This window comes from Populus nigra, chromosome 17 (assembly GCF_951802175.1).
Source record: "Populus nigra chromosome 17, ddPopNigr1.1, whole genome shotgun sequence".
NCBI classification, from domain to species: domain Eukaryota; kingdom Viridiplantae; phylum Streptophyta; class Magnoliopsida; order Malpighiales; family Salicaceae; genus Populus; species Populus nigra.
Genome location: NC_084868.1, coordinates 742,661 through 766,836, shown reverse-complemented (window position 1 = coordinate 766,836; position 24,176 = coordinate 742,661). Strand labels below are relative to the sequence as shown.

Here is a 24,176-nt window from a genome sequence, read left to right as displayed (position 1 = left end):
AGAGAGAGACATTTTACTTGTTAATTGTAAGCAGGACGTGTTTTTGGAACGCTGTAATCTCCCTTGATTGGCTTCCTTTCCCTCAACCTTCATCACAAAAGTATTTAATTTTTTTCTTAAAAAGAAAATTAAGAAGTTGTTTGGTCATATTCAACTAATTAACATCTCGCCGGACATTGGCTGGGAAGCTAGCAAATGTGGCCAATTTTTGTTCATCATCAGGTGTGGGTCTTATGGACTCAAGGAGTTTCTTCTCACCCTTTTCTTTATATATATATATATATAGTCTTTGGATATTTAGAATTCTTTGAATTCAATTCAATTAAAAAATTCAAGCTCTAAAAATACTACAAAAATAAATAAATAATTTCATGTTTGGAATAAGTATTAATAATTGAATTCCAAATAAAATTCAATCTCTAAAAATACTACAAAAATAAATAATCACTTTATTACCTAGCAAAGCAATAGTATAGTAGGACGGTATACCTGCAATCTTTTAAAGAAATTATAAGAAGAAGTTAGGCTGCTGTTTGAAAATATTTTTTTTTTTTACTAATTTTTTTTTGAAGTCTGAAGTTAACGATCATATAAATTTTTAGTATTTTTAAAATTTATGATATTTAAATTAGTAATCTCTAAAAAAATAAATGTTTTCTTGGCCAATACATTGAATTGGAATTTGATGTTGAATTATTACAAAATATGGTAAGGGCGTAATAAGTAACGGGTTGTCTTAGCCCAAAACAACAAGCCTGAAAGCCACTATATCCAAATACAAAGATTGAAAATCATTGGGCTAGCCCAAGCAACAGGACTAAAAAGCCACTTTAAATACAATTAAAATTTTTTTATCTAAAATAATACCAAATTAATTATCATTTTTGTAATATCAAATATTTTTATAAAATTAAGATAAAATTATAAGAAAATATTTTTAAAAAAGATTAATTTAATATCTTTTTAGATAAAAAAATTATTTCAAAAATAATTCAAAACTGAATATCAAGCGGTGCCTAAAGTGGAGCTAACCTTCTCAGTACCCACCACCTATAGCCCATTCAAACGGCCCAAACTCACAACCCAACACCAGAACGAGAAAAAGCCACAAGAGCAGCTGCTGTCGCTGCTGTCGTCTCCTCTCTTTGCACTTCCCTGAAGCAGAAGAAATTGGAAGATGGAAACTAACAGAAAATCAAGAATCGCTTCAGTATTCTTCTTTCTAATTTCACTTCCCTCTGTTTCTTTTGCTTACCGGCCTGGAGACATCGTGCCTATGAGCAAAATGGGTCAATACCACTCGGTCCGATCTCTCTCCCTCTCTATCTATCTTTTAAGATTTTCATGTTTTAATTTTCTCTTAACTATTAATCTTTGATTTATTTATGGTTCCAGTCAAGAACTGTGTGGCATGACATGATCGGTAAACACTGCCCCATTTTTGCTGTAAATCGTGAGGTACTTTTTCTTCTTTTTAATTTTTTAATTAAGATTTTTTAGTTTAAATCAAAGGTTTTATGGGTTTTATTCTTTTAAATTGTACTGGGTTTTTTATTTTATTTTTATAGGTGTTGATTCCTATAGCAAAGCCAACTGGTTATACAGGCTCTGATCCCTATAAATTGTGAGTGAATTTTTTAATTTAGTTGGTTATTTTGGTTTTTTGGGAACTGATTTGATGTTGAGGAAATGGTTTTTCATTTGTTTTAATTAAGGTTGGTGATTTAGTATTAAATGTGTGATTTTGGATTAGGTTGTTTTTTGCTATGTTGAATTGGAGGTTTAAGTGCGCTTTTGTTAGCTTTGAGGTGATATGATTTAGAGTTGAATGTTTGCTTTTTTTTTTGGCTAATGCAGATCTTTTCAAGTTGGAAAAGAGAAGTTTTTGATTCCTTGGCTTTTTGTTATACATCGAAAAAGTTCTGAGGTTCCAATGATTGATGTGCATTTGGTAAAAATTGCGTTTAGTTATTTTTTTCTTTTTTTCATGGTCACTGGGTTTTATTGCGCATTGCAACTGCACAGAATGGTATGCTTGATGAAGAGTATCTACTAAGTTTTGATGGCTGTCGGCTTTTTGTGATGCAGAGGTATTCAGGGAGTGATCTGCATGGGGTCACGGCTAAAGTTATAGATATGCCTCACCACTGTATGTGTTATAGTTTTACTTACATTGTGCTGTTTTCTGCAAGATTTTGTGTTGTTTTCTGTATAGTGTATAATATGGCTATGTATCTAGTATCTGGGCTGCATCCTCATTCAGTATGCATTTTTAGATATAATATAGGCCATTTAAATTGTCTCTTTCCCCAGAAAAGTGCTTATGAGGCTCTCAGTTGTGTTTTTTTTTTTTTTCCCCAGCTTCTCAACACAATCCACAGAACATTTAGTACGACATGGATTCTCATCATAAATGACTAAGATCATTTAACCCTCAATTAAATCACTTTGTTTTCATCATTCTTGCATTATTTCCCATTTTTCCTGTAAGCCTTCTTGAATATCGTTGATGCCATCCACAAAGTTGTTTTGTTTTTTTTTCAAGGCAAGTTATTCCTAGATTTTGTGCAAAATTTTTCTTCCCAGCACTATGTTGTGTCAAATGGTAACTTCTGGTGCATTGAAAACGTTTTCCCAGTTCATATGAGCAATCTTGAATATATCGTTCAAGAAGTTTTTTCCCGGCACTGATTCATGTCAAATGTTAACTTTCGATACATTGGAAATGTTTCCCAGTTCGAACACTGTTTTGTGCACATTGTCTCCAATTTGCACTTGATGATTTAATTTACTGCTCGTTATTATGCTTGTTGTTCAGTTTCTTAATCTCGCTATTATATTTTCTGTACTTTATTATGCTTGTTTCATGCTGTTTGATTAAGGGGGTGTTTGGGAATATAGTAGAGGTTGCTTTTCAAAGTGCTTTTCGTTTGGAAATGCATCAAAATAATTTTTTTTAAAAAAAAAAATATTTTTGACATCAACACATCAAGATCCAAAAACATTAAAAAAAATAATTTGAAGCAAAAAAAATTCAAATTTTGACAAAAAGCAAGTTCAACCTCAATTCCAAACGGGGTTGCCTCGTTTGTTTTTGTGGTTGGAAAGCGCTTTTACAAAAAAAATGATTTTTGTTCTTCAAATTATTGTTTCGGTATTTTTAGATTGTTTTGATGTACTGATATCAAAAATGAATTTTAACAAATAAAAAAACATTATTTTGATGTATTTCCAAGTAAAAAGCATTTTGAAAAGAAACCGCTACCACAATGCAAAACTGGCTCCAAGTCTTTGAGAGCCTTCTCAATAGTTTTTTGTTTGGGTAACTTGTCGTAATGCCATCCAATTCTTTCCTGATAGGTTCTCTCACAGCACTTTATTATCTTTTTCTTGAACAGATGTTGAAATCCATCCAGATATTCGTCAGCAATTCTGGGATGCCGAACGTTGGCCTAAACACATTCTCGTAAGATATACATGGTTAGTATCGGTTCTCCAGAAGTTAACTTCTTTATTGTTATCTCCATTGGCTGATAGGCGTGTATTTGGTTTATTCTATATTTTGAACATCTTGACTTAATAAGTAATGAATATGTAAGTTTACTTACTTTCAAGTGTGGGAACCATTTCTGTTATCATTTCCTGCTTTGTTGTATCATGTCAGAATTTTGCATGCACTCTTTGAGTTTTTTTGTGAAGATGATACTAAAGTATTTAAAGATGTACTAATCTTCAATCCGTGGGCCATCTTCCCTGTTTCAATTGGGTCAAACATTCACCTAGTGATTTTCTGTGTAGCACACTTTTCTACTTATTGGTTATGCATACCCACTAATTACTGAGCAACCCAGCTAACATTTCCACAGTTTTTCTTCTGCCAGCCAGGTTAGGTGGAAAATATAATTCGGGATTTGGTTTTATCTGCATTCCTAGATTTGTTTGCACATGGGCAAAAAATTTAGTTCTCAAATCCAATTTTCTTTTCATCTCCCAGTACTTGTCGATATTAAAACTTGACTGAAGTTATAGTTTTTCAGGAGTAACATATCCTGTGTCCTAAAGTTCACATTTAATGGTATTATCCTATTTGAAGCACATAATAGAAAGTCTTTCCTTCTTTGATTCAACTGACTGACATGTATGGAGGTGCCTTGGAAGCTCATCATTTTTTGCAATTTAGTAAAAACTATAAGCAACTTCTGATCTCAAATAACATAGGTTATGTTTTTGTTCTGGGATGGCAGGAAGGAACAATCAGAGATAGATGTGAGTTCTGGATTCTACGTTTTGTTTGGATCGGGTAATTGTTTTCCATTTAGTCAGTAGATCTTTTGTGGTTGTGCTTTTAGGTTCTTCATTCCATTATTTCCACGGGTTGATTTTATTTTTTTTAGAAGAGCACATATACACAAACTATATCTAATATAGTATGTACAAGCAAACAGGTTTGATGCTGTCGTTTATTCTCTCAATCTACATCCTGCAGTCATCACGGGACAAATTAGCAAGGTATATTGTTTTCTCTCATCGTCATTTGAAAGCACACTTTCCTTCTAAATGATGGAGTCTGAGCTTCTCGGCAGTCTACTTAAAATGGCCTAGGAGCTTTATTGTTTCATCTACAATTGTTTCTAGGTTTGTAAGGGAGACTGTTGCAGAAAGCAGCATTCCTGCGGGAGGAATTGCAAAGGTTGAATGAGGGACCTCAAAAAGTTTCAATACGTGCTGACCCAAAAAGCTGCAAGGTGGTGGTTGTGTTTGACTCAGACCATATCATTTGGAACGTGAACATCCGCATTGAACATCCGCATTGAACCTTTCATAGATTGAATTTGAAGGTATCAAAAAGGTGATGAAAGTGCTGATAGTCATGTAACAACTAACAAATTGCTTAGATTATCAGATAAGATCATCTGTTGTTGAATAGCCGGAAAATTGTATTGTGCATAGAAAATACAGGCTACACTTTCATAGATTTCCAAAATGAATCTATGCACTATATCCATGGTTGAGTTTTATGGTAGGGGGGGATGCATTTCATCACCGTACTCCGATTGCTGCATGCAGTCCATAACTTCTGGTAGCAATTAAATCTTGGTTACGTCAACAATACAGATCTTCCATCATCATCAAATGAAATCAAGCTTCGTTTTTTCTTTTAAAAAAACCCAGAAACGCATTATTTAAGTTTTAAAGAATTAAGTTGGTGGGTCATCAAGCTGGGCTAGTAGGTCTACCAGATTGATCTACTGTGCTAGGCTGGGTAGGTCATCAAGCTAATTCACCGAGTCCGATCTTCAGGAGGTAGGTCATATCACTTTTAGCAGCAATAGTAGCTCAGACCTATCTGAAGCATCAACATCATCGGGCTCAAGGGCCTCCATGGTTGTGCTTGTTGTGTTTGGGCCGGCAGACCTTCTGTTGAACAACATGTTTCAAAATGTCTCACTAAGGGTTTTTTTTTTTTCTTGATCTTTTTTTAAGGTAACAAAATGAGAACTGGTCTCAAAGAATATTAAAAATTTCATATTTCATGTTTTTCGTTTTCCTATAGATACTTCCAATTCCTAGGTGATTGCAAGTCAATGATGCTAGTTAATTAGTGACCAAGATAGAGAATTCAATGATTCTCCACTAATCAAATCTCTAAGCATATATTTCTTGTCTAATTGGTTGAGATTAGCTTATAGTAATCATCATTCGACCCCCTAACCACAAGTCACAAGAAAACTTTTGCTGTTAAGTGAAGAGTCTAAAGCTATCATTAAAGTGCAAAGGACAAACTCCATTTATGTTTTCCTCCAAGAAATAAAAGGATTGGTACCATGGAACAGTGCTCGACTTAACCCTAACTGACTAGCAGTTGCTTGTTTGCTACCCGATTTTTGACACGTACGGGTGCTGCTGTGAGAATTCAAGGCAGGCAGGAGCCCTTAGGGTTGACAAAAGGAAAAGTGCTATTTGTCATATCATGAGGAGCTCACAGGACCTTATATTGCTTCAAGATAAAATATAAAAAAATGTATATATATTTCTTTTTAGAGCATAAAAGTGATAACCCACTAGTTACAAAATTATATTACATGGGCGACATAAAGTGGAAAGACATTGGAGAGTTGGTTGGTCCCCATTACTGTTTTTCCCTTCTTTTTATTCTTTCTTGGCCTCAACAAGTTCATCAGCTTACTGGTACATTGTACTCTCCGAATAGCAACATGTGTACATTACTACTTCTACACCTGTTCGGTGGAAGTATACCTGAAACTTCGAAGTGTGTGTTCAATGTTGTAGTAATTTTTGTTGTTATAATACTTAAAAATATGTTTAAAAAGGATTATAAATTATAGTTTTTTTTGTAATTAAGATTTCAAGAAAAATATTTTAACAAGATCGATGTAAAGTTGTGATATATATAAACCTAAGAGATCTACTGCATTCTGCACTCATTTTTCAATAAAATTTTATTTATTTTTCTTATTATTTTTGGATTCTTTTTTCCACTTAAATTAAAGGTTTACATTTTATTAGATTTTTTCTAATTAGTATATTATTTTCTTAATTATTAAGTTTTTTTAAGTTTTAAGGACTTACGAATGAATTCAATATGCAATTGAATAAAAATAAATATAATTTTAGATCTTATCATTAAATTAAATTGAAATTTTATCAGATTATTTTATATGCTTAATTGTAAGTTTATCTTCATTATCTTTTTTTTTCAAGTCAAATTAATTATAGGCTCGAAAGCCACTGTTTTGAAATTTTATTTATTTTTCTTATTCTTTTTGGATTCTTTTTTTCCACTTAAATTAAAGGTTTACATTTTATTAGAATTTTTCTAATTAGTATTTTTTTTCTAGGAGAATTTTTTTGGGGGAAAAACACATTTTAGAAACTATCAGAATTTTCAGAGTTTTTTCTATAGTAAAGCGTTGTAACTTTAGAGTTTCAAATCCTTAATTTCTTTTTCTTTTTTTTTTAAGTTAACAAATGTAAAACTTTCATAATCGAAAAACTATATCCACGCTAGCTGAATGTCAATCATCATCCAAGTCAACACTTGAAGATATACTTGTAGCTTGCAAGTCAGGATGATATATATATTCGAATTGAAACCCTAGCTCCTCACAAAAAATCATGAGTTCCTTGTAACCTCCCTGCAGGTTAATATGCTGTTCATCTTTCAACAAAAAAATAAAATAAGATCTCAATCTGGCTACGGTGCCATGGGCTACTAGCCATGTGATGGCCATTTATGAAACCATTTCCATAGTTCATTTTGAATATTGAGCCGCACTTGGTTTTAATGTTATCGTAATCTTCTTGGCATTATCACTGGAGGAAGGCAAAAAAAAAAAAATTATCCCAACAGAAAACTCCAAGACTCATTAATGTCAATGTCCAATTGATAGCAAATATCATTGGAACATAAATATAAAGAACGAAGAATATGACAAATCCTAGTTCACTCATTGAATTAATTTTAATTACTCATCAAATGAGATATTATAAACTAATGTCTACATTAAATTAAATTAATTCCCTCTCCCACAAGGTAAGGAGAGTGGTATTCTCAAGGAAATTGACATTCAGGTAGACAATCAATCACACTAGTAGTAGTGTGTACCCCCCATGTTAGAATTAATGCACTCCAATTACCATAGTTTATAAAAGAGACCCGGGGTGACGCCGGGTAAGTCTCGAATTAGATGAGTTGACCTGAATTTTTATTTTTTAAAAAATAAATATTATATTATTTAAATAAAAAAAATTAATAGATTTTAACTTTTTTTTAAAATTATCGGGTCACCGATTAACTTAGAATTTTTAATCAAATCATATTAAATCAATTCTCTTAATATATTTGTTGAAACTTAACCTGAACAAATCCCTAGACCACCTGGGTCATGATTTAACCTATCAGATCGGGTTTTGAAAAACCGCCAAAATGCTTTGATTAAAATTCTAAAAAAGATTGACAAGTTGAGACTTAGCACTGTTTCACAACTGCAGACCGCATATGCTTTAAATTTGGTTGGTTAAATTTGGTATCTTTCGTACAAATATTGAAGGGGTCGGGATCCCTTTTGCTGGCTGGTCCCAAATACTGATTTATATGCACTGATCATGCACGCCCTGCAAAAATGATGTAAAAGTAAATTCCATGAATCCATGCTTGTGTCTTTGTTAATCCAACAAAATTAAAGAAAGTAATAAATCCAAAAGACAGAATGGAGACATTGCAAATGGTCAGTTGTAGACATATAAAAGAGGTAGGTATTTAATGGTTTAGACATATTAAAGAAAAACTTTGTACAACGTATGGTTTAGACTTAGTTGTGTCGGTATTTAATGGAAGTATGCTGCCTGCTACCACAATGTCCATTTTGCTTTGGATTGTTTAATTTATTTGACCTCAACTTGATGATTGGAGACCAAGTGTTCTTAATTTTATGATACTTTATTAGGAAAATTGTTATGTGGGGGGTATATATGAAAATTGCTTCACACGCGTGCACGCACGCACTCAAACACATATATAATTGTTTTGTGAATCAAAAGATAAATACAAAAAATAAATTAACAAGTGCTTTTAATATTTTCAAAAATCATATATTCAGTCCTTTTTGTTTTTAAATTTATTCATAAACTAAGTCCCTTCAACAGTTTTTCTTTATTTAAGCATTGAGCTATCTCCAAATATGTGCTTTTCATGAAGGAAAAAGAAAAAGAAAAAAAACCTTTCCAATTCTTTCAATCTCATTTCTAACATTGTAACTAATCACCTAATTATGAATATTTCCTTGAACACACAGTTTCACTGAAAATAAGTCTATTGTTCTTGCTAAGTACATGCTTCATCAACAAGAAGAAAAAAAAAAAAAAAGCTATCCCAACCCTTCATCAAATCACAACCAAACCAAAAATCAGAATAGCCCGAATTCATTGCAAGACACCCGAACATTAGTCACGAAAACCATTAATTCTTGAAGATTTTTTAGTGTCTATGTCTTTGAGAAAGAGTTTGCGTGAGATGATTTATTATTTATTTAGATAAATGAAGGGGGTTTAAAATCCAAAACAAAAACAAAAACTATAGATTATAGGAGGGATATATAGTTACCCTATTCATATCCTGATATAGAATGACAGAAATTCTTGTAGGAAAGAAATCAAGAAAATGCCCACCAATAGCAGAAAAAAGTCCTTGATTAACTAACTAGTTAGTGAAGCAGTTGCCTTCGCTGTAAAAATGTCAAGGACGAAGCCTCAATCAATATGAAGAAGCTGTAGGAATTCCTGAAACAGAGGTTCCATAGATAATGACATGGAAACACATGGTTTGATCAGTGATTAATGAGTAATTAAAGCATAATTCAAGTACTATTATATTACAATACAATGATCTTTCAAATAATTTGAAACACGTTGACTTGATATTAGCTTCATTTTCTTGATCGTATATATATAATACAATATGCAGTACATTAAAAGTAAAAATTATAAACAACAAACATATTTTAAGAATCTTTACTCAAAGTATTTGGTTAAATAAACCTCTTCTTGTTCCTCTCTCTTCAATGCTTTATTACTAATTTATTGGTATTTTGAAATCTCTTTTCCCTTATGTTTCAATGTAATTAATGTTCATTTCTAATGCATGGAAAAATATTGATTTTTTCATTAATTATAAATATTAATATGGATTGATATGTGCTAAATTGATCTAAGTGATTAATTTTTGGGAGGCTCATTATGTTTTGGGCCATTTAACATGAGATAACTATCTCTAATTAAATTATACAAAACTTTAAAAGTATGGAAAAATAGTTTTCCAGCAAACATTGTATACTCGCACTCATGGGCACTGTAAACTCACAATGCCTATGAGTATATTTTTAAAAAACCATTCCTTTAAGGGCCTAATTAAAGACTAATTTAGCTAAAATTATTAAGAAATGATGAAATTAAAAGACACAACTAAAATGAATTACACAGAGAAGATGAGTGGTATTTTTGAAATGTTTTGCAAAACATTCAACTTAATCTTCATTCTTTACTAATTATAAGAATTAAGTCCCTCCAATTTTTAAAGTTTCAATAAAAATTAATTTTGATCCAAAATTTTATTTATTTTATTTTTTTAGTGTCTAGTTTGAGAAAGAAGAAAGAAAATCATGGAATTCTAATGGTAAAGAGAAAAAAAATATCATTGACACTAAAACTAGCCACAAAACAATCGATCTTTGTGTAAAATGGTTCTCTTTGAAGAAGGGAGATCAACTTAGGTGTTTTTTTAATTTTGAAAGTGCATAAAAAATAGATCTAAGCTTAGAAATAGTTTTGGATTGATTTCAGGTTTTTAGATTTTTTTGGGCCTTTTGAGACCATTGATGGGTTTATCAAGGTGCCTAAAATGTTTTATAGATGGGTGGTTTGGGTCAAAATGAGTTTTTAGGTAAAAAAAACTTCAATCCTAATTTTTCTACCACTATAGTAGCTGAGATATGGGCAAAATCAAATGACGTTAGAAACAAATTGGAAAGGGTTGTCTACCCCATGTGCAAAAAAAAAAAAAGGGGGGGGCTCAAGCATGGAGGCCCTTACTAAATGGATCACTCGTGTTGGCTCTAATTGCATATGATCTTTTTTTATTTGTTTTTAATTGATACCTTATTTGTATGTTTTTTTTAAATAATCTTTTAATTTATATTTAAATGTTCATTCTCTCTTTTATTTTGTTTATTTAGTCTCTTTTAAATAGCGGTTATTTTTTAGTTATTTTATATGCATTTAATTTTTGAAGAGATTATTTTCATTCATCCATGGTTTTTTCTTTTTATGTTTTATATAAATAAAAATATTTATTTTTGAATAATATCTTTAATATGTACAATTTTACATGAAGTTTTTTCCTTTTTATCTTATTCAATTAATTTCATGTGTCTATTTTTACTACCGTTTGATTAATAAAAATTTGATTTTAATAAACAAAGTAATTAAACGTAACCGAGTCAAATGCTCATGCTGCGTGATTAAATATTTCGATCTATATATGTCTCTTGATTTTTCTATTTTCATCTTCATTTATCATTAATAACTTTTTTTAATTTATTAACACATATAGTTTTTTATTTATTTAATTAATTACATGTGTGTGTGTATATATATATATATAATGTAAAAAAAACACGTTAAAAAAACATGCATATATAATTCTTTTAAGAATAAAAATATTTAGTCTAATAGCTAATAATTAATAACTAAATAAATTGTAATCATTCCATAAAAACTACTATGAGATCAAACATACGCACGCACCCACTTAACTTAAAAGGATGCGAATCATGGTTCTTGCTATCGTTTAAACTTAACATGATCCTCCATGCAACAACTATTGGAGGGCAAATTAACCTAGAATCAGTCCTCTAACATTACATAAATATTCATGATTGAGTCAACTAACTACCAAATTATAAATTGTATCCTCCATCTATATACATTTCTTCTTTTGAATACTCGTATCAAAGTAACCGGAGATCGACGTCGCTAAGTAGTACTCGTGCTAATCATTTCTTTTCTAGCAAACCCTAGTTTTCTCAAGTCTTGGAAGTGAAGAAACCCTAGAAGTGTTCGATTTAAGAAACTATATATAGTTGGGGGACTAATATCGAGTCTTGCCCATTTTTATAAATAAGGAACATTGCATTACATCGATGATCCAATTAGCTTGCTTTTCTGACGGTGATGCTTACAGAAAGATCCCCACAATTAATCTATAGACGCATAATGTTCGAGTAATTGAGTTCGTTGAATTCTCATTGGCTGCTATGCGGAAGGAAACCCCCCCTACATTAGGCTATGATGAGGCTACACAGAACAGGTAGAAAAAATAATAGAAGCTGTCCTCATTTAAGCCTGATAAAAACTAATAATTAGGGACAATTGTGGGTGGAAAAAGGAGACATTAACATGATCATTATCATTGTGCTTTTTGCAAACCCATATAATTGAAGTGCAAAGAAGCAATAGGACGAAAGGTAACTAAGTGAATAATTAGAGGACATGATGATAAACCCTTTTCTTGTTTCTATTTTATTAGTGCCGGCCATGACCAAGAAAAACCGGTGCTTAGCCATTTACAGTCTCTTAAGCACCATTCCTGCTAACACAAAATGCCATTAACACATAATGCGCGCTCTTCTAAAAGCAGCCTCTCCTAGGTGTAAAGAACAAAAGTGATTAGCAACAAACATATCTTGTTAGCTTGGTATAATTAATAATCTAAGTATAAAGCCCAATCACATGAATGGAACGTCTTAATCAGTATTTTTAAAGACTAAAAAAGGCGCTAATCAAATCATCATCTTGTGCTATATGTCATCATAGCATAATGTTTAACGTCGAAGATAATTAGGAACACTATGCAAGTCAAAAAAAGACAGCAAAGGGTTTAAAAGAAGAAATATTCCCTTCCAATTCTAGTCAACGAGTCAATCAAACCCTCCATCATCTACCATGGAAAGAAACTCCGTACCTGGGCACAGCTAAGACTAAATCTCCTTTAAGCATGAATGGGAATCGAAACCCATGGTGTTATGCAAGAGGCAACCTGCAAAAGTTTCTAGCTACCAAAGGCACGATTAAATGAAATTAATAGAGGCTCAAGAGCTACCTTAGTTCCAGCTTGATGGGCAGACCATATGGAGTACTGATTAAATTTATAACTAAAAAGATATGTGATCAATTTGGAGCTCGTTTCTTTTGGATTCTTGCTGTTTTAAGCCAAATTTTTTTTCGAGAAAGCAGTAGTATCATGGTGTGCCATGGGCCGTTACCTGTACTCCCTTTTAAATTATTGTTGTTTTTACCCTCTCTTTTTGCAAAATTCTAGAGTAAGCACTCATCAAGTTAGGTAAATTGCCAATGGAGCATGATTTGATGGTAAATATGCAGCCATTTTGCAAATAAAATGGTGAAGCAGACACTGAAAAAGATAGCGATACATATAATGCAGGTTACTGTTAGAAATTAGGGTTTGGCCAATCTTGCCATTAATAATTGGATGTAGTTCAAAAACCCAAAATTGAATTTTGTAATCATTCTTCGTATAGAGAAAAAATCAAGTACTGAAAGATTAGAGTTATAATTAATGGACTGTTGAAAAACAAATGTGTTATATATTTATTTGTCCACCTATAAAATAATTTTTATATATTAAATATTAATTCCATATACTTAGTTTTTATATGAAGATCTTATTAATTATTTGTTTTTCTTAGCATCGTATGTTAGTCAGATAAAATTTCTATCCTTCTAAAAAAAATGGTCTTTATAGTACTTTTCTTTTCCCATGATAATATCATTGTTTTTTTTTTCTTAAAAACATCCTTTATTTCTATTCAGTATTTTCAAGCTTGTCTACTATAAATTAATCAAAAATCCATTAGACAGAACAATTTAAATTTTAAAAAAAATAATTATCAGTCAACTCTTATTTAGGACTCACTTTTTTGACCTAATAAAAAACCCACTTGCTGAGAAAAAAAGTTGCCAATAAATCTTCTTTACAGTGCTATCCCACTCCTAAGATACGATTTTGAATTTTAATAAAAAAAAATTAAAATACGCATATGGAAAAATCCAAGTAATTCAGGCAATATATAATTTTTTCAAAAACGATATAAAATACGATTCATCCTCCATTCAGCTGCCCAACGTGAGGAGGACTTGTCGATGTTGGCTTGGTTTTTTGCTTCCCTTGTGTGTGAGATCTTCGTGGTAAAACGCACTAATAAAAGATAAATACACAGCTTTGGCCCTTGTAGATTGAGCAATATATCATTTTGGAGCCTATTAAATATTTCGTTCTTATTGTCTCCTTTTAGATTTAGATTTGAAACTAACAAAAATAAATGTGAATAACAAACCCACTAATAAAAGAAAGAAAAAAAGAAAAAGTATTTTAAGTATCAAATTATTATAATAACTAGTGTAAAAAAATCTACACAAATTAATTAGAAATACAAACAAGGATAACCTTAAAAAAATCAACACAGACTCTATTTTTGAATTATTAGAAGTAAAGAAAAAAAATTAAAAAATTTTTAAAATATAAAAACAAATAGACTCTTAACCATTGTTCAAAATATCACCGACGCTCACGTATTTTTAATTAATTAATTAGTCCAGTAAGGAATTATATATATTCCTACAAGTACGAACGCATAAACAACACTATAAACCCATAACCTCATGAGCTTAAATTAAACCAAAAATCTCTTGAGGTTTTCTTTTTATTTAGCCTTAAAGTACATAGTCACGTAGCATAGGACAAGGGTTAAAAGATTAAAACAACCAAAAAAGACTCTATGCGTGTTGGGGAGAATCACACCTTTCTTTTTAGTTAGTAATGTAAAAAAAATAAGGGAAAAAAATTAAAGCCAAGAATGTACGTATTATTAGAGTAATTTTTTGCCCATGATGCAATAAATTAAAATGCTAATCCGGCAAGGTTTACACCTCTTTTAGCACATTAAAGAGTCATCGTTCTTTGTGGCTATCTAGCTAATAACCACGTGACCTCGTTAATTTTCCTTTCTCAACTTGCACAAGTACCAAAATAGTACGGACATACATATACATGTATTCATGTAGATGTATATGTGTATGTAGATGTGTATGTGTATGTATGAGTGTGTGCATGTATGTGTGTGTGTGTGTTTATGCAAGTGCTTGTAATGGCAAACAGATTCGTCCTCCAATCAGAAATAAGATATACAATTTTGATATGTAAAAGTTATTCGAGAATATATCTTGTACGTTGGAATAGGAAAAAAAAGAAAGAAAAAAAAAAAGGATGAATGAACGTCGTTGATGAGTCTCATAAATCAACATAAAAAAGACTTTTGGAAATGATTTCAACCTTTTAATAAAAAAAAATTTAGAGAGAAAGTAGACATTTTATGAAAAATTGTTAAGGATTGAAATATTTAAATATAAAGAATATTATAAATAAATAATTACATAATATAATGACTTTTCATTATTCGAGTATGTTTATATTAATTAACGAAAAATAGAAATTTTACAATATATAGTAGAAATCAATATAAGTTTTTTCGAAACCCTCAAACCCAAATTTTAAATTCATTCAGTCCTCATCACATACTATGAATTTTTCTTGTGAGCTATGTTTTTTAGCATACAAGATCACTAATTCTTAAGAAAAAAAATATAGATCTAAACACATGTTTATAAAGAATATGTCTTATGATCTTAACAAAATTTTCCATTTTTCTAAACAAAGCCATCCTAATTAACACAGATTAATGCAAAAAAAAAATGGTTGGTTCCTAGGATGTGGTTTGAGTAATAGCATTTGCACCCATACAACTACAATTAATATGTTTTCCCTAATTAGAAGACTAAGCACCATAAAATCACTTGATCTTGAAGTCTATTTAACATAATCCTTCTCCTTCGTCGTTGACATAAAAAATCGAACTCTTATGCTACAATGAAATAGGACAAACACATATGGTGACCGGTTGTACAAAAATTGAATCCCGCAACTTGACCTCCGGTCAATAATTTAAATCACTTGTAAATACCAATTAATTAGATTAAGCACCAATTATTAATAAAAATAAAGAGATTGTAAACTTTAAGTTTGAATTAAAAAATTTATTGTATATTTATAGTTTATGAGTTTTATTATTTTGTGGAGAAGAGAGGCTAAAGTGTAATTTCATTCCTGTAGAATTTTGAATTGTTTTATATTTAAAATTGTTAAAGTAATTCTGATCAAACATAAAAGGAGGCTAGAATTCTCAATAAGATGTTTATTATGAATGCTTTAGGTTAACCTAAATACAAAGAAATTATATATAGGTTAAACTGAAAATACTATTCTACCCTTAATAAATAAAACTAGATAAATATTACTTAACATCTCCCCTCAAACTCACGATGCGGCATCTACAAGCATCGAGAGTTTGCCAACTAGAAAACGAAAATGAGATATGGAATGTGTCTTGGTAAAGAAATCTGCAATCTGCAAGGAAGAATGAACAAAAGGCAAAGTAATGGTGCCATGCTTGAGATGATGACGAGTAAGATGACAATCGATCTCAATGTGTTTAGTTCGCTCATAAAAACCGAGTTGTGAGCAATCTGAATAGAACTCTGGTTGTCACAATTCATAGGAGTAGGATGAGAAAAGAAAACTCTCATATCAGCAAGTAACCAACGTAACCAAACAATCTCTTTGGTAGTAGATGTCATGACAGAAGCTGAAGGAAAGTTGAAATACCAGATTTTGCAGAAGCGGAAGACAAAATATCATTCCAAAATTTTTTATTTTTCTTGCAGAAACTTAACTCAAATACCAAATTGCATAAACTGAAGAGAAGACGAAATACCAAAACAATTGCAGAGACAGAACAGAAATACCAAATTGCAGAAGCTGATACCAAATTGCATAACAGAAATACCAAATTGCAGAAGCTGATACCAAATTGCAGAACAGAAATACCAAATTGCAGAAGCTGATTCCAAATTGCAGAAACTGAAGAGAAGACGAAATACCAAAACAATTGCAGAGACAGATAGAAATACCAAATTGAGATAGATAGAAATACCAATAGCTTAAGCTATTGGGTTGAGATGGTTCTTTGACATGGTATCAGAGCTTTGATGACCAAGTGGTCACGAGTTCGAATCTCACAATCCCTATTTATTTGATAAAAATTAAGCACAAGATAAAGTGGGTCTGTGCAAGTTTCAAGCCCAAAGGGCTTTCACTTGAGGGGGTGTGTTAGAGAATAATATAAGTCATATCCTGAGACCTCACCTAACAGCTTAAGCTATTGAGTTAAGATGGTTCTTTGACAAAAATAATATGTATTGTATCAGTATAAAACATCGAGGGACACTACATGAAATTCTAAAAAAGTATTCATACAAGTGTTGTGAAAAATGAGTTCAAACACGTAGCCTGAACCCACGAAGGTGTTGAAGTGCTGGGCAATACTCCCACCACCATCTAGACAGCATGTTGGGCTCGGGTGTGGTAACCCGAGTTCATAAGGGTTCTGGGCAGCACACCTAGCAAGGTTAGGTGTCCATGTAATGGTGGGTGTGCGCTCCTAGAGGGCTCGGGCTTCTATGTCCATGCATCTTGGTAGAAGTTAAGCTCGGACATAGTAACATGAGTCTATAGTAATGTTTTTAGACTTTTTTTAGGGGATTAATCTTCTAGGAGGGGTTTGGAACTCATTAAATTTGAGTTTATCACTTAAAATGATGAAAACCTCACTTACAAAAAATAAAATAAAATAAAATAAAATGTACGATTATTCCTAAAATTATGCACCTATGTTTTATGTTTCACAAAATCTAATGATTTTTCCAAACAAATCAAATCTAATTTCCATTGACAAAAACTAAATTAAAAAAAAATACATGATACACAAATTTATGTCCCCGACAAAAGGATCATCTTTTCTCCTTATAATGTGGCATTAAAGCTATTAATTAGGAGAAGATTTGAAGTGAGATCATTACACAAGAAGAATTACAAACCCTATATTAAATCTTAGTCATTAAGATAAAAAGAAAGATTAAAGGCATGATGATGGAAGGAAGTCCTTTGAAATTATTTCTTTCATGGCTTCATGTGCTAGTTAGCTAACGATTTGGATTCCCTCTTGGACACAATCGGAGTGTGTCCTCAAGCTCCCAACACCGCCTTGCATGTATTAATCTTGGCTTTAACCCCCAAAAAAATTGCATCAAAGCCGCTCATAGATTCCAAAAGCTACTTAGTTTCTGCTTTTTTTTTGTATTCGTAAAAGTTTTAACTCTGGAAGCTGGAAACACTTGAATACCTTCTTTTCCACTTTGTGATTATTCGTTGATTACTTCTTTTACTTATTTAAAGGCACCGATAAGTTTAACCGAGGGGACCGCGCAGCACACACCATTGGAGTCATCTCAAGCTTTTCTCATCCTCGCAAGTGGGATTTTTAATTTATTCCTTGAGAATTCAAAAGGATACTGTTTATTTATTTACTCGAGGAACTTCAAGGTGGGTCTTCCTTAATTGGACCTAATTTAAATGGCATGACTTAAAATAACTAAATAAGGTTCAGTGGTCCGGGCTGGCTGGACATGCATATAGTAAACCCTTGAGCATGATTAACATATATATATATATATATATTCAACCAGCTTGGAACATTTACAAATCATAGTTTACCATTTCAGTAAAGAAGAGCCAACTCCACAAGCCCATTCCTCTTGTTAAGTATTTATTTGAGTGAACGGAAAATTGTGTTTTTTTTTCTTGATAATGGTATCTCTTTAAAATTTTATTTAAAATAGAGTTATGTAATTTTAAACAAGAATTGTGTACTTTTAAAGAGTTATATATGATGATTTTGTAAAACAGAAAATTAAAATTATCTTTATATATGAAGAGAATTCTAACAAGATTTTTATAATGGAAAAAACTTTTGTATTTTTCAAAAACTTTTTTCTTTTACAGACTTTTTTGCAGGAAATAATATATAAATTTTGATTCGTTGTTTATTATTATATATATGCTACTAGGAATAAAAAAAATGAAATAAGTTTAAAAAACAATATTGCGATCAATAGGCAATAAATTATTTTAAAGTTAAAGGATTGATACTTGCCTCTATTTCTATCTATTTTTGTTAGCAAGTACTATAAATTAATTTTTGTTTTTTTTACATGTTTTATATATATATATATATAAACCAGACCCATCAAAGCAAGGAGTAACAACAAGAACAACTCAATTTACAATAAATATGGCCACGTGGGAGTACATTTTATGCAAAAAAGAGAGAGGCTTGAATAGTATAAAAAGACAATCTACTTACCTAGGGCTTTGCAGAAAAAAAACTCGTAGAATGGCAAACGGGCCGGGTGCGCAAAATATGATGGCAAATCGTGTGTGTGTGTGTGTGTATATTATATATATATATATCAATTGTATTAAATTTGCCCATCACACAAAGCCTCAAGATGCATGATCATAAACATCTCCTCATGAACATGAATATGACAACCTAAAACATTCCTCTTATGAGTTTCGATTCTTAAAAAAAAAAAAAAAAACAGCAACTACATATACTAAAATCAAATGTAGTACTATTTCATGAGGCATCCATAATGTAGGGCAAGGTACCTTAGTGCCCATATTTTATTAGAGAAACCTTTATTCACATAAGAGAACAAAGATGTCCTAACTTGCTGAGGCACAATACAAAAGAAAAGGTAAGAAAATTGTCCTTGGTTTCAATAATCACTGTGTTGTATATATACTCTAATTAATAATTTATTTCTAGGTTCATTGACTTTACATGGAGGAGGACTGGATTTGACAATCACCATTCGTGGAGATAGCAAAAAATGAAGTGGACATAGCATTCCACATCTACTATTACTATACATACATTGAAGCTGTAGTTGGAGCAGTGTCATAAATCATTCAAGACCTAGGGATCTGTAGGTCCATGCTTTTTAGATCCATTGTTTTTTTTCATGTCCCAATGCAACCATTTTCTCTGCTCTAATTCCATCCTCTCTGCAAAGCAATAGTTCCAATGCCATGGCCGAGGATCCCTGACCAACAACCTCTTCACCATGACTGTACACAGCTTTGGAATTTGTGAATATTATTAAGGTATTTTGTCTGTTTTTCATTTACTCTGTAATATATACTATATGCAATATTCTTAGGCATATGCTTACGTATAATGAAAACAAACACAGATTTCGCTGCTCATATTTTTCTTGTGGTGTTGTTTCTTTTTTGGCATTGCAGTTGTTTGTGTAAGCAGCGAAGACTGAAGGACCCATCTTTGGAACTGGTCTGTTTTTTGTGTTATTAGGTTAATTTGTTTACTGATCTTGTCTCTATAGCTAGCAAGCAAACATGTGCCCTGGTAGTGGTGGCAGTACTGATACAGAATCTCGAGGGGTTATAATTTGTGATGATTTGATTTCAAAAAATGGAGGAGGAGGAGACTACAAGAATGAAGATACAATGAGAGTAAGAGGAGAGGTCAAGTTTGTACATGGTCTTCTCAGACGGTTTAGTGTCAATGGAAATGTAGAAAGTTTGCCACTGCAAGAGGCAAGTTTTCCCCTCTCTCCCTCTCCATCTCTCTCTCTCTCTCTCTCTCTCTCTATTTATGTGTGTGTGGGTCTTGCTTGTGTATGCATTTCTCCTTTTCAAGAAGTAATGTCTTAGTCTTAATGACATTAGTGAAGTTCAATTGGGGGACATACTTGTTTCTAAACAAGGTAGCAAGCCTCCTCCTCCTCCTCCTCCTCCTCCTCCTCATTGAAATAGGTGTCAAAAAAAGGTTAGCTTTACCACTTTCCAATCCTCAATCTTGGCTGTCATCGTTACCACTTTCCAATCCTCAATCTTGGCTGTCATCGTTACCACTTTCCAATCCTCAATCTTGGCTGTCATCGTCTATGTTTGGACGCTCTAATGTTGTGTTCTTTCTCGGTTTTGTCTGTCTTTATCAATGGATGTGAAGAGTAGAGAACCTTCTTCATTTTTTAACTGAACTAAGTACTTTGGACATAGGTTTTTGAAGTTGTATGATCATTTGTGGACACGAAAGAAACCTCAAAAAATAGACCTTACCTTACTTTTCAGTGCTTCAAATTTTGAGCTGACACTTTAGAAACAGAGATTTGCTCAGTTACTTTTTCGAAACCAAAACCATGTTGCCACCGATTTTGTTTTGTCATCATAAGACTAAGAAGATACCCATACAATGCAGCACAACCGCATTTTCTGGTAGGTGGCGAATATCAATATAGGCTTACAATACGTACGGCTAGAGACTGTTATTAAACCCAGGCCTGACCTGATTTGAGCTGGATTTAAAATATAAATGAACAGGAGTGAATTTAGTACGATTTTATCGACATTATAAGTTGATTTATTATGGGTTTAACTCATTCAAAATTTAATTTGACTTTTTTAAAAAATGAATATTTTTTTAAAAAAAAACTCTTTTGTTTCATTAATCCCAGTCAACCCATCCAATTTATGATTAAGTCTTGGCCGAGCCAAGTTAGATTTAATATATTTTTTATGTAACCTATGATATAATTGAGAAATAAGAAATCATATACAATTTTCCTTTTTTTACTTTTAAAGAGACCATGACCAATGGACTGCCCTAAATCTCAAGAAAAATGACATTGAAGAACAACTTTGCTGATATCCCCCTCTCTTTATTCATTTGATTTTGTTTTAAGTAATGTCAAAAGTAGCTTCTACTATTTTTTTATATATTAAATTTATAGCTTTTTCTTATCCCTATAATTCTTTTTTTATATATATTTAATATCCTATGTGGAAAGAAATTCCTTAATCACACTTTTCATCATTACACAGATCTTATGATATTGCAAGTAAGATTATAAAAAGTAACATAAAAGATTTTATAATGGAAAGATCAATCAAAGCTTTATTATGAAAATATGCTTAACTATGGTATTTATATTTATATTTCATAACACAACATTTTTTTAAAAAAGAAAAAATAATTTGGGGGTAAGGTTGCATAATTGAGGCATGCACTTTATAAGGGACACTAAGGTACCTTTAATGCAGGCAGCTAGCTTACATGCTTTATGGACAAGAAGTAGAAATTCCACCAATTAATTTCATATTATCAAATGGCTCGTTACTGTTTAATTTCTTGGGTCCTTGTCATTTAATCTTCAAATCCACTTGATTGATCACAATATTAATTTCATATATAGGATATGTTATGGGTTAATTAAATTTTAATTTTTTTTAGTATTTTTAGATTATTTTGATGTGTTAATATCAAAAATAAATTTAAAAAATATTATTTTAATGTATTTACAAGTAAAAAATACTTTGAAAAATAATATTTGTCATACTCTAACAAACCCAGTAAATATGCTGTCCATCCGTACTTCATTCAGTTTTTATTTTCAGTGATATAGATATATAATCATATCATACACAACATGATCATGATGGCTTAATACCAAATCTGAATATATTGTCGAAACCTCCTTGATATTGTAGTGGGACTATGCCAACAGACAAGGGATAATTCCTTGACATGAACATTATGGATTCTATGCAGGTGGGAGAAGAGGTGGTGTCTCTAGCCAAGATAGCATGCCCTATAATAATGACAACTCTGCTTATTTTCTCAAGGTCTATTATATCTATGCTCTTCTTGGGTCATCTTGGGAAAAATGAATTAGCAGGAGGGTCACTAGCACTTGGGTTTGCAAACATCACTGGCCTCTCGGTGCTGAAAGGCTTAGCCATGGGAATGGATCCTATCTGTGGACAAGCGTATGGGGCCAAGAGATGGTCAGTTCTTGGCCAAACCTACCAGAAAACTCTTTGTCTTCTGATTCTTGTTTGTATTCCCATCTCCTTATTATGGCTAAATGTGGAACCAGTCTTTATACGCCTAGGTCAGGATCCAGATATCACTCATGTTGCGAAAATTTATCTGTCCTCCTGCATTCCTGAATTAATAGGTCAAGCTGTTCTTCACCCTATGAGATCCTTCCTTAGAACTCAAGGTTTGACAGCTCCTCTTACTGTAGCTGCAGTAGTTGCATTGATCCTCCACGCTCCAATCAACTACTTTTTGGTAATATACTTGAAGATGGGGGTAAAAGGGGTTGGATTAGCCCTTTCTTGTAACACGTTAAATTTAAACTTAGGCTTGCTGATTTATGTCACAGTTTCCAAAACACCATTGAAACCTTGGCATGGGGTTACAGCTCTCTCAATCTTCCACAGCTGGTGGCCATTGCTATCACTAGCATTACCTAGTGTCATCTCGGTATGCCTGGAGTGGTGGTGGTATGAGATCATGCTGTTTCTTTGTGGCTTACTCCGCAACCCGAAAGCAAGTGTGGCAGCTACAGGCATCCTCATTCAAACAGCGGGTATAATCTACTCGTTTCCATTTTCCCTGAGCATCGGTGTATCTACACGAGTTGGCCATGCATTGGGCGCTGGACAACCGTCTCGTGCGCAATGGACAACAATAATCGGTATCTGTCTCGCGTTCACATTCGGCCTATCTGCATCTGTTATCACAGCAGCCCTGAGATCAGTGTGGGGGAAGCTGTACACCGACGAGCCACAGATTCTTGACTTGATCTCAACCGGACTTCCACTACTCGGGTTATGTGAGCTTGCCAACTCTCCGCAAACAGCTGCCTGCGGAGTTCTAACAGGCACTGCCCGTCCTAAAGATGGCGCACGAATAAACTTATATTCCTTCTACTTGGTCGGATTGCCGTCTGCAATTCTCCTAACTTTCAAATGTAAAATTGGTTTTCCGGGGCTATGGTTTGGGCTACTAGCAGCACAGATTTGCTGTCTATGCATGATGCTGTATACTGTGGCTCAAACAGATTGGAGGCACCAGGCTAAAAGGGCTGAGGAGCTAACTGCAGCTATGGAAGATAATGATGATGATGACGACGACGAGATGGGGGATGATTTGGAAACAGGATTGCTTGCAACTGTTAATTGATTCCCCAAAATCAAGTTGGTGAACAGGCAACATCTAACAAAGAGAGTCAGGCTAGATTATAACATACAAAATGAGCTAAAAACATATTATTGTGCTCCGAAACTACTGCAGGGTGATCCATGTTTTTGATACTGGAGAAAAGCAAATAACTTCTCTGTTAAAATTGATTGAATGATATATTGAATCATGTCTTAGAAACAGGAACATCATTTACTTCTTAACTGATACATTTGTACATGTAAAAGCAGAAACCTACAGCTGCTAGATTCCACGAATTACCTATCGTATGTCACATTCATGGTCCAAACGAACAAGGGAAAAAGCCTCGAGGTTTTGAAAACAAATAGAAAACAGAACGGTGAAGGATACCCAAAACTCCTTTAATTGCTCCAAAACCATTTTGTTAAATGTAAAGAAGAAAGGTGCAAATTTTAGTATTAAAATCCTCAATCAAGTCTATTTATTGACTATGTTAACATACATTTGCTGATTATAAGTTCAAATCTAGGAAATTACGAGAAAGCAGATATAATTAGCGTGAAATTGACTGCCTTGGATCTGTACTAGTCT

At 32.5% G+C, this 24,176-nt stretch overlaps 2 protein-coding genes across 2 annotated transcripts; both read left to right on the top strand.

The window, feature by feature from the left end:
• Window positions 1-1,098: 1,098 nt before the first annotated feature.
• LOC133676669 (uncharacterized) lies at window positions 1,099-5,048 on the top strand. The gene is made up of 9 exons (XM_062098385.1): window positions 1,099-1,303; window positions 1,396-1,458; window positions 1,569-1,624; window positions 1,858-1,951; window positions 2,089-2,149; window positions 3,399-3,480; window positions 4,245-4,300; window positions 4,446-4,509; window positions 4,636-5,048. The coding sequence occupies exons 1-9, from the start codon at window positions 1,178-1,180 to the stop codon at window positions 4,697-4,699; spliced, it is 666 nt and encodes a 221-aa protein (XP_061954369.1). The 5' UTR covers window positions 1,099-1,177; the 3' UTR covers window positions 4,700-5,048.
• A 14,413-nt stretch (window positions 5,049-19,461) lies between these two features.
• On the top strand, window positions 19,462-23,804 carry LOC133677112 (protein DETOXIFICATION 53). The gene is made up of 3 exons (XM_062098943.1): window positions 19,462-19,717; window positions 19,859-20,170; window positions 22,185-23,804. Exons 2-3 carry the CDS (start codon window positions 19,970-19,972, stop codon window positions 23,604-23,606), a joined length of 1,623 nt encoding a protein of 540 aa, XP_061954927.1. The 5' UTR covers window positions 19,462-19,717; window positions 19,859-19,969; the 3' UTR covers window positions 23,607-23,804.
• Window positions 23,805-24,176: the final 372 nt, after the last annotated feature.

Excerpts from the sequence above, each read along its gene's own strand:
- LOC133676669 (XM_062098385.1), top strand. The coding sequence starts at position 1,178 with ATGGAAACTAACAGAAAATCAAGAATCGCTTCAGTATTCTTCTTTCTA. Across the intron at positions 1,952-2,088 it reads CAATGATTGATGTGCATTTG|AGGTATTCAGGGAGTGATCT; the intron begins GTAAAAATTGCG and ends TTTGTGATGCAG. Across the intron at positions 2,150-3,398 it reads TATAGATATGCCTCACCACT|ATGTTGAAATCCATCCAGAT; the intron begins GTATGTGTTATA and ends TTTCTTGAACAG.
- LOC133677112 (XM_062098943.1), top strand. The coding sequence starts at position 19,970 with ATGTGCCCTGGTAGTGGTGGCAGTACTGATACAGAATCTCGAGGGGTT. Across the intron at positions 20,171-22,184 it reads AAAGTTTGCCACTGCAAGAG|GTGGGAGAAGAGGTGGTGTC; the intron begins GCAAGTTTTCCC and ends GATTCTATGCAG.